The 10,157-nt window shown below is 40.6% G+C and overlaps 1 protein-coding gene across 1 annotated transcript in view; it reads right to left on the reverse strand.

Moving 5' to 3' along the window:
* CNTNAP4 (contactin associated protein-like 4) overlaps nucleotides 1-10,157 on the reverse strand; it is a 179,892-nt gene that overhangs the window by 65,576 nt on the left and 104,159 nt on the right. Inside the window, exons 9-10 of the mRNA XM_009996385.1 lie at nucleotides 10,029-10,155; nucleotides 4,612-4,783 (exon numbers count right to left, since the gene is read on the reverse strand). Of these exons, the coding sequence (XP_009994687.1) occupies nucleotides 4,612-4,783; nucleotides 10,029-10,155 (299 nt within the window). The remainder of the gene's footprint in view (nucleotides 1-4,611; nucleotides 4,784-10,028; nucleotides 10,156-10,157) is intronic.

Raw genomic sequence — 10,157 nt, forward strand, 5'->3', positions numbered from 1 at the left:
GAAGTTTCCTGGTTATATCCCTTACCCTGGCTCCAGGGAGGCAGCAGACTTCCCTGTGGGAAGGGTCTGGCTGGCATATGGGACCTTCAGTTCCCCTCAGAGTGGTATCACCTATCACTATCACCCTCCTCTTGCTCTTCTCAGAAGCAGTCTTAATAGGAGGAGCTGGTTGCTTTGGCAAGTTCTTGGAAGCAATCCTATTGCATTGAGCTGGCTGCTTCAGCAGCTTCCTGGATGGGGCTTTCTCAGCATCCCTGTTTAACTGGTCCCCTATCTCCAGAGCCCTGTATCTGTTCTGTAAGGGCACCTGGAAATGTGAGGAGTGACCAGTGAGAACTCTCCTGCTACTCCTAGCAGGGACCTGCTTCCATCCCCCCCCACCCCATCCTCTCAGAGTTCCTGTCCTTCCTCCTGGTGACCAGAGGGCTGGGGATCTTCTACGTCTCGTGAAGCTACCACCTGCTGCCTTTTCCCTAAGGACAGCAGGGTGCAGCTCCACCAATCTATTTCCCTTTCACATTCCCACATGGTCCTTAACTTCTACACTTTCTGCTTAAGCCCAGCAACCAGGTTGAGCAGATCAATTAGCTGGTTGTAGTGCGCAGAGATGTTGTCTTTGCTATCATCCTACAAGAGTCACAGACTCAGACACTCCATGCAGCCTGACACCCTGAACAGCTGCTTGCCTCTGAGGCAGATCAGTCTGGGTTCCAAAGTTGTTTTAACTGCGGCTTCGAACGAGTGGAGACCATCTTCCATTCTGCCTTGCCTGCCCGCTTGCCCTCCCCAGTGCCTCCTATCAGTCTCTCCCACATGCCTTCCTCTCGCTGCTCTCTGCCATGGGCACTGCCCCTGTTCACTCCCCTAGTGGTAGCTGGAAGCTTCCCCGTATGGCCATGTTTACATGCCAGGCGGTTGCCCCAGCGATGCCTTCTGCCACATCACTCTCTCTTCAAAGAGCTGCTGAGCCCTTCCGGTCTCCCGTCTGTCCAACAGGCTTCCCTGGCTCCGGGAAGTCCCCTGTATCTCTTAAATCAGTTACGTTTGCTGTTAAGGCAGACTGCTTGTCGTAGCCGCTGCCTCTGTTCGCTCTCCTCATGGAGAAAAAGGCTAAATGAAGGAACATGGGAATAAAAATGACTGGTAAGAATCATAATAATTTAAGCATTGGAGGAGGAAATGCAAAGTTTAGTGAACAGAGAAAACAGAAAATACTAAGATAGTGGGGGGTTTGTTTGTTTTGTGTAAAAAGAACAAGGTAATAAATTACCAAACAAATAAATGAATGATTAATCAACCTTCTGTCAGTGAGCACTACAGATCACTACAAATCTACTTTATATGTGTTAAGTACATATACATATTTACTGAGTTTCTGTGGCAAGGCTTTGGTAGCAAAGAGGCTACAGGTTTGGATTCTGTGAGAAGCTATTGAAAGCTTCCCCTTTGTCTTACAGAGCCAATGCCAGCCAGCTCCATGATGGACCTACTGTTGGCCAAGGCCAAGCCCATCAGTGATGGTGGTAGCACCTGTGTAATAATGTATTTTAGAAGGGGGAAGCAAATAAACAGAAATTATTAGTGCAATTGCAGCTGGAGAGAGAAGAAAGAATATGTAAGAGAAGTGCAGATACCAAGGTCAGTAAAGAAGGGGGAGGAAGGGGCATGCAGATGGCAGAACGGAGATTGCCCTGCAGCCTGTGGTGAAGACTATAGAAGTTAATAATGGAGAACATAACCACCTGCAGCCCATGAAGCTGGGGCAAGTGGATGCTCAAAGGAGACTGCAACCCCATGGGGAACCTGCAGGGGGACAGACTTCTGCCAGGACTTGTGCACCCATGGAAAGAGGAGTCCATACTTAGTGGGTTTTCTGGCAGGATGTGTGGCTCCATGGGGAACCCATGCTGATGCAGTCAGTTCCTGAAGGATTTCACTCCATGGAGGGGATACATGAAATGCAATCAATGGGAAGGACTCACATAGGAGAAATTAATGGAGGACTGTCTCCTTTGGGAGGAACCCCACACCGGAGCAGGGGAAGACTGTGAAGAGTCCTTTCCATGAGAAGGAAGGAGCAGCGGAAACAACATGTGACGAACTGACTGCAACCTCCATTCCCCATCTCCTTGAGCCACTGTGGCAAAGGAGGTAGAGAAATGGGGAGTGAAGTTAAGCCTAGGAAGAATGAAGGAGTGGAGGCAAGTGATTTAAGATCTGGCTTAAGTTATCATTACCCTTCTCTGATCTGACTGGTAATAAATTAAACTAATTTCTCCAAGTTGAGTCTGTTTTGCCTGTTTTGCCTTTTGCTGAGTGCTTCCTCCCTGTCCTTATCTTGAATCACAAGCTTTTCAATATATTTTCTCTCTCCCTGCTCAGTGTGGAAGGGGGAGTGATAGAGTAGCTTTAGTGGGCATGTGGCGTCCAGCAATGATCCACATACCACAGTATATATATATGTATGTGAAGTGAATAATGGACTCAATAGAATTACTTTCCTTTTATTTACTATTGCGTATAAATTCTGATAGTTATGCAAGCAGTACTTTTTATTTATGTTAATGCATTTTAAATGTCTAAAGCTATTATAATCAGTAATCCATTGTTTCTACTACAGAAGCAATCAATAGCTCCAGAATTTGTGTCATGTTTCCCAGTTTTGAATTGCAGATGCAAAGACTCCCATAAAGACCCCAAGATGAAGTGGTTGGTTTGCCCTCAGATGTGAGTGGGATATCTACCATTAGGACCACATTGACAAAAATGATTATTAATTTAGCTTAGGGCAACGAAAGACATCAAGAAATCATTACAGAGAGACAGTGTATTCTCTCAAATGATGCTGTTCACAAAATGATGCAAAGTGCCTGTTAGAAATTGTTTAATACATGTAAGCAATTGTAATGTTGGCAAAGAAAGATGCATCCTACCAACTTGGTGTGATGCAACAGAAGTCTGATAGAGAGAAACACGCTTGTTCCAGGTGATAATCTTAAGATATCAAATGGAATGGTGCAGTGTGAAGAAACTGGGAAGAAACAGTTTCGAGAATAACCTAGCACAAGATCATGAAGACTTTATAAAAACATCTATTTTGATATAAATTAGGATAAGTGTAATGAAATGTATTAAAAACAATGGATGATACTTTTTTTTTTTTGAGAAGTTAGGAAGATATATGTTATGCAGGCTGAGAGCTGAAAGCTAAATCTCACAGAACTAGTGCAAGAAATGTGCAATTTTCAATATATAAGACTCAAATTAACATTAGCAAATTTTAGGGAAAACAAAATCAAACAAAAACTTTCCATATTAACATTATTTTAATTTTTTTTTGTATCATTGATCATGGGAAGCCACACACAATTTTTATGAACTATGAGAGTAACACAAACTAAAAAAAACCCAAACCAAATTGAAACAAAAAAATAGTTAATTGTGACAGAAAATAATAAAAGCATTTTTAAAAAGGAAGTGGCTTGGAAGCTTAAATGACTTAAGCAAGTACATACTGAAAAAAAAAAAACCCAAAAAACCCCAAAGTGGCAATGGCATTGACATGAAGTAATGATAACTCTCTTCATATGCTATAAAAATTGGAAAGATAAAAATACAAGGAAAGTCTATATATAAATCTAACCTCTTTGAAGGAATGTTCAAAAGCAACAAAATAGCAATCAAAAAGGTAGAGTGAAGTTCTAAATAAACTGAACTTGCACTGAATAAGATATAATACAGCAAATAATTCTGGATTTCTATATAATGAGATTCACAGTGTTGCTACACATTTTTAAGTACTATGACCATTCAAAAGCTGACAGGATCTGGAATCAATGCATGTAAAAATGTACCATTTCCTTTAAAAATTTAGGTAAAACACTTTTGTACTCATGGAGGAAGAGATGGTTCCTAAACCACAGCTCTGAAATGAGCATTTTGAGAAGTTCCTAGTTACACCATACATTGAAAAATTGACAGTAAAACACATACCATAACTGGAACAAATTATGAGCCAATTTTGTGATGTTTTCCACTTACAATCTTGCTGAGATTCCATTTAAGTAATTGCATACAAAAAAAATATGCAGATCCCCACTTTACATTATTTTGACATTCTGTTAATGGTTCTGTCTCTTTCCCGAAAGCTAACTAACTAAATAAATATATAAACCTGTTGGAAATTATAAGAGTAGTTCTGACTATAGCCTAAAAGGATTTCTCATTCAAAGTGATAAGTGCTATCTCCTGTCTTTCTGAATGACTAGAGTATAGGAAGCAGCAACAATTTGTGAAGAACATAGCATTTTAAAGGGTGAATGGGGCTATATAATATAGGAGAGGATTTGTGTGTATAGCTTTACTTGAAAAGAAAGTCAAGTAACTAAAATCAATTGGAATAATAAAATAATTTTAACCACAGTTACTCTAATTTTATTTGCAGTGCATGAAAACTGCTGTGCTGTGTACACTGTACTTATTCTAGACTTTTGACTTCTTACCAAAGAAGCAGCATGCAATTTTTGTAAGTGTTCTGTTCTTTGTCATCAAGTCAGTATTGGAAACAAAATATTCAATAAATAAATACATGAAAAAATATTGTTTTCTTACCTGTCTATAATGCCACATAAATCTATCTGAAGGTCACTGAAATTTCCAACAATATTTTGCTGAACTGAGATCATATCCACTGTTTTGTTATCAATAGTAATGAGTCGCATGCATCCTTGAAAGCCACCAAATGAGGCATTACATTCAGAAATGTTTCCACTACTAGGGCAGCCTGAAAGAAGCATAGAAGCTGGTTAAAAAAAAAAAAAAAAAAAAAAAAAAAGGTGAAAAATGTTTATATTCCAAAAACAGACTGAGCTTTGATAATCTCCAGATATTGTAAACTTTATGGGTAGAAGATTTAACTAAATCTTTTCTCATTAGACATGGTGTTGAAGCTGTAAAGAAATACTTCTGTGCACTCTAACTGTTGTTAAAAAACATGAGAAAGCATCACTAAGAATTTGGGTAAAGGATAACCCAAGCAACAGTTTCAGAGCAATGAATGGAATTTACTGATCTTAGACATGAGATCTTAGGTTATAATACAAGGTCCACATGATTTGGACGAGTTTTAAGTCACAACTGAAGACAAATATGTCAAAAACTAGTTTTCTAGGTACACTGATTTAATTTATCAGTATGTTCAAAATATTACAGAAAATACTGAAAGCAACTTATTGATGCAGGTCATCAGCGACAGCTAGGATGCTTGTTTGGACCTGCTACTGATAGACAAGGAAGAAATGGTTGAAAAACTGAAGCCAAAAGACACTGTTGGTTACAGCAAACATGAGACTGGAGTTTATGATTCAGAGAAGAGAACAAAAAAAAAGCAGAATTACAGCCCAGGACTTCAGAAGAGCCAGCGTTGGTCTGTTCAGGACTTGTTCAGGATCCAGCAAAAGGGCTGGTTATTCTTTCAACAGAGCTCTTAGGAGCATAAGAAGATAAGCATATAGCAATATCAAGATACTTAAGTAAGTGTGGCAGAAGGCCTGCAAACATAAAAGTGGAGCTCCTGAGTGAGTAAAAACACAAAAAGAAAGTACAGAAAAGGCAGAAGGAGGCACATGCAATTTGGAGAGCAATACAAAAATATTATCTGCATGTATGTGTGTATATATATGTATATATACACGCATAAATTACTATGGCAGTCTGGTGAACTTCCCACTGACTGGAAAAAGGGAAACTTAACTCCCATTTTCAGCAAGGGGAAGAAAGAAAACCCAGGGAACTACAGACCAGTCAGTCTCACCTCTGTGCCTGGCAAAATCATGGAGCAGATTGTCCTGAAGGCTCTGCTAAAGCACATGGAAAACATGGAGGTGGTTGTTGGCAACCAACAAGGCTTCACCAAGAGCTTCACCAATCATGCCTGACAAATTTGCTGGCCTTTTACGATAGGGTCAGAGCATCAGTGGACAAGGGAAGAGCAACTGACTTCTGCCTGATATTGTGCAAGGCATTCAACACTGTTCCACATGAAATCCTGGTCTCAAAACTGGAAGGATATGGATTTGATGGATGAACCATTTGGTGGATAAGAAATTGGTTGGATGGTCACACCCAAACAGTAGTGATCAATGGCTCGATGTCCAGATGGACACCTGTGACAAGTGGCATTCTTCAGGGGTTGGTACTGGGGCTGGTGATGTTTAACATCTCTTGTCAGCGACATAGTCTGTGGGATCGAGTCTACCCTCAGCAAGTTTGCTCATGACACCAAGCTCTGTGGTGTGGTTGATACACTGGAGGGATGGGAGGCCATCCAGAGGGACCTTTACAGGCTTGAGAGGTGGGCCCAGGCCAACATCGTGAAGTTCAATATGGCCAAGTACAAGGTCCTGCACCTGGAGTGGGGCAGACCCAAGAACAAGTAGAGGTTGGGTGGAGCTTGGATTGAGAGCAGCCCTGAGGAGAAGGACTTGGATGTGTTGGTTGATGAAAAGCTCAGCATGAGCTGGCAATGTGCACTTGCAGCCCAGAAGGCCAATGGTGTCCTGGTCTGCATCAAAAAAATGTGGCCAGCAGGTCAGGGGAGGTGATTCTGCCCCTCTGTTCTGGTGACACCCTACCTGGAGTACTGTATACAGTTCCACAGCCCTCAACACAGTAATGACACAGAGCTCTTGGAGCAAGTCCAGAGGAGGGCCACAAAACTGATCAGAGGGATGGAGCACCTCTCCTATGAAGAGAGGCTGAGAGAGTTTGTACTGTTCAGCCTGGAAAAGAGAAGGCTCCTAGCAGCCTTCCAGTACCTGAAGGGGACCTACAGGAAAGTTGGGGAGGGACTTTTTACAAGGGTGTGTATTGATAGATCAAGGGGAAAGGGTTTTAAGCTGAGAGAGGGTAGATTTAAGTTAGACATTAGTAAGAAACTCTTTGCTGTGCAGCTGATGAGGCAGTGGAGCAGGTTGCCCAGGGAGGTTGTGGATGGTCCCTCCCCGGGGGGGTTCAAGGCCAGGTAGGATGAGGCTTTGTGCAGGGTTGTGGATGCTCCCTCCCTGGAGGTGTTCAAGGTCATGCTGAATGGGGCTTTGAGCAACCTGGTTTAGTGGTAGATGCCCCTGTCCATGCAAGGGAATTGGAACTAGGTGATTTTTAAGGTCCCTTCCAACCCAAACAATTATTTGATTCTATGATTGATTCTGTGATAAATGGTAATACTACTTCTGGAATAACACACAAGAGCTACTCTTTCATCTTAGTCAAACAATACTGCACCCTGGTTCACAATGTTCAAAGACCATCTTGTTTATCTATTTCTCAGAGCTAATGGGTACTTTCTGAAGTCCTGTAAAGACAGTGCAGAAAGCAAAATGACGATGGAAACTAATATATCTATTCAAATGAGTGTACAACCACATATCTAATATAGATACGTTTTTTAAAAGTGCACATTAGATACTAAATATATAAATAAGTCCTTTATTAATGAAATTTATCCTTTGCCTTTTGCAATAATAAACAGTATTTTTTTTTTGCTCTTATAGTTGCAAGGAGTTATTATTCCAAAAGCAAAAAGAAGTAGTTTCTCCTTTATGGTAACATGACAAGAAATTGTGTTGACAGAATATTAAAGTATTTTCATGTTTATCACACATTTTCCTAGCTAAGCATACACATTTCTTGCATAGTTTGTAGTCATTAAAATAAACAAAATAACCCCCTTATCTGCAGGACACCTCTCCTGGAAAGTTAATAGTCATGTTTTAACAATCAGCATATAGAATCACAGTAAATATTCATGTATCTTAGAAAGAAAGTGAAAATGCATTGTCTTCATTTTGGCAGTAATATATGATATAACATTTTATTTTTTTTCTAAACTTGGAAACCTGCTAATTTTCCCCAAGTTTGTGCAACATGCACTAGCTGATGATTTTAGCTATAAAGATGAAATCAGAGAAGTAGAGGGGTTGATGTGCAGTTAGAACTTTCAGTGTTCTTAGAGTTAATTTGAACGCTCCACTCACCAAAAGGTAAAAAGAAATTTCCTGGTATAAAACTTAAGTATGCTTCTATTTGTGAGTGCCCACATCTCTCCTTATTTATTCACCTGTGCTATCAACACTGCAATAGTGTAAATCACCTAACAGAGGTGTACAAACCTAGAGCAACATGGAAGGAAAAGAAAAACAAAACAGTTTTCTGATTATTTAAAGCCTGTATCTTTAGTGGATTATCAGCCAAGTCAAGAGGTATCTTTAGGAGAGAAGGCTAGATGTCAGATGTGAGCCTGGATGCTCACACAGTGTTCCTATAGTTACTGTATTCTTGTGAGCATGAGTTTATTTACAACTTATTGTTTCAAAGGAGCTGATCTTTATACTCTGTCATTATTCATTTGAGGTTTTGTATATAATTTTCAATTTTCTCAGAAATTCCAGAATTGTTATTAAATAGTTCAATCTTGTATTTCTATGTTATTAAGAGATGAAACATTAGTGTAGTGCTGAATCATTAATTAAAATGGTATTTAACATTGGTATTACGTAGTCCCTTTGTGAGAGATTTAGTTTCATAACAAACTGCTCAACCCTATCAGTAAAAATATGTGTTCTTAATGACAAAATCACTTGGTGACAGATAACTGTAAACATTCCTAAGGAAATTAAGATATCTGAACACAGTTTTTAGACACAAATTATAATCTTCAAACATAGGAAAGTCGTGTCACAATGAAAAAAAAAAAATGAAATTGAGACTGTATGTCTAGACACACAAGTCTATGGGGCCAAGTGGGATCCACCCTAGAGTACTGAAGGAGCTGGAGAAGGACCTCACCAAGCCACTCTCATTTATCGACGGTCCTTGCTAACAGAGAAGGTCCCAAATGTCTGGAGGCTGGCTAATATGATGTCCACCTACAAGAGGGGCCAGAAGGAGGATCTGAGAAATTACAGACATGTCAGCCTGACCTCAATACCAGGAAACATCATGGAGAGGCTCATCTTGAGTGCACTTACATGGCAATGCAGGGCATCCAGAAGATCAGGGCCAGCCAGCATTGAAAGGGAGGTCTTGCTTGGCAAACCTGATCTCTTTCTGTGACCATGTACCCTGCCTGTTGGATGAGGTAAAGGCTGTGGATGTTGTCTACCTAGATTTTAGTAAGGCTTTTGACCCCATTCCCCATAGCATTCTCCTGGAGAAGCTGGCAAATCATGGTATAGACAAGTGTACTCCGGGTAAGAAACTGACTGGATGGCCAGGCCCAGAGTAAAACTGAATCAAATCTACTTGGGGGTCAGTCACCAATGGTGTCCCTTGGGGCTCCGTTTTGGAGCCAGTATTCTTCAATATCTTTATCAATGATATGCATGAGGGGATTGAGTGCTCCCTCAGTAAGTTTGCAGATTACACCAAATTGGGTCGAAGTGTCAGTCTGCTAGAGGGTAGGAATGCACTGCAGAGAGTCCTGGACAGGCTGTATTGATGGGCTGAGGCCAACTGTATGACATTCAGTAAGTCCAAGTGCTGGGTCCTGCATTTCAGTCACAATAACCCCAGGCAACTACAGGCTTGGGGCAGAATGGCTGGGTAACTGCCCAAGAGAAAAGGACCAGAGGGTGCTTCAGGACCTGCTCCAGTGACCAAGGCTGTGGTTATGTGGGGTTTTTTGGGGGTGGTTTTGTGTGTTGGTTGTTGGACTTGATGATCTTAGAGGTCCTTTCCAGTCATGATGATCCTGTGATTCTGTGTCTGATTGTCAGCTACTGTCATTATACCAGAAAACAATGGATTTAAGATGGTAATTTATTTTACCCAACATTATAATTTTAAAAGAAATTCAAGCTTGATAACATCAGAGCAGCACCTGAAAAATGTAGAGATAACCAAGCTAGGCAAAGAAGACTTAAGGCAAGCCAAATAACTTTCAACATTTGATCAGGTAAGTCGGGAAAAATTAGGAAAAAAAAATGTTTTACTGTGGGATATTGCCAACATAAATAAATAGCATGATTCACCTCCAAAATATAAAGTATCTCCTGAATAAATTTGTAGAGGTATGGAGGCATGAGCAGATGAGGTCAAGTCATTGTCCACCATTACACTGATACGATTCCTCTTGGCAAAGAAGGATACAGAATGCCACT

Source organism: Chaetura pelagica, unplaced genomic scaffold (genome assembly GCF_000747805.2).
Source record: "Chaetura pelagica isolate M959 unplaced genomic scaffold, ChaPel_1.0 scaffold144, whole genome shotgun sequence".
NCBI classification, from domain to species: Eukaryota; Metazoa; Chordata; class Aves; order Apodiformes; family Apodidae; genus Chaetura; species Chaetura pelagica.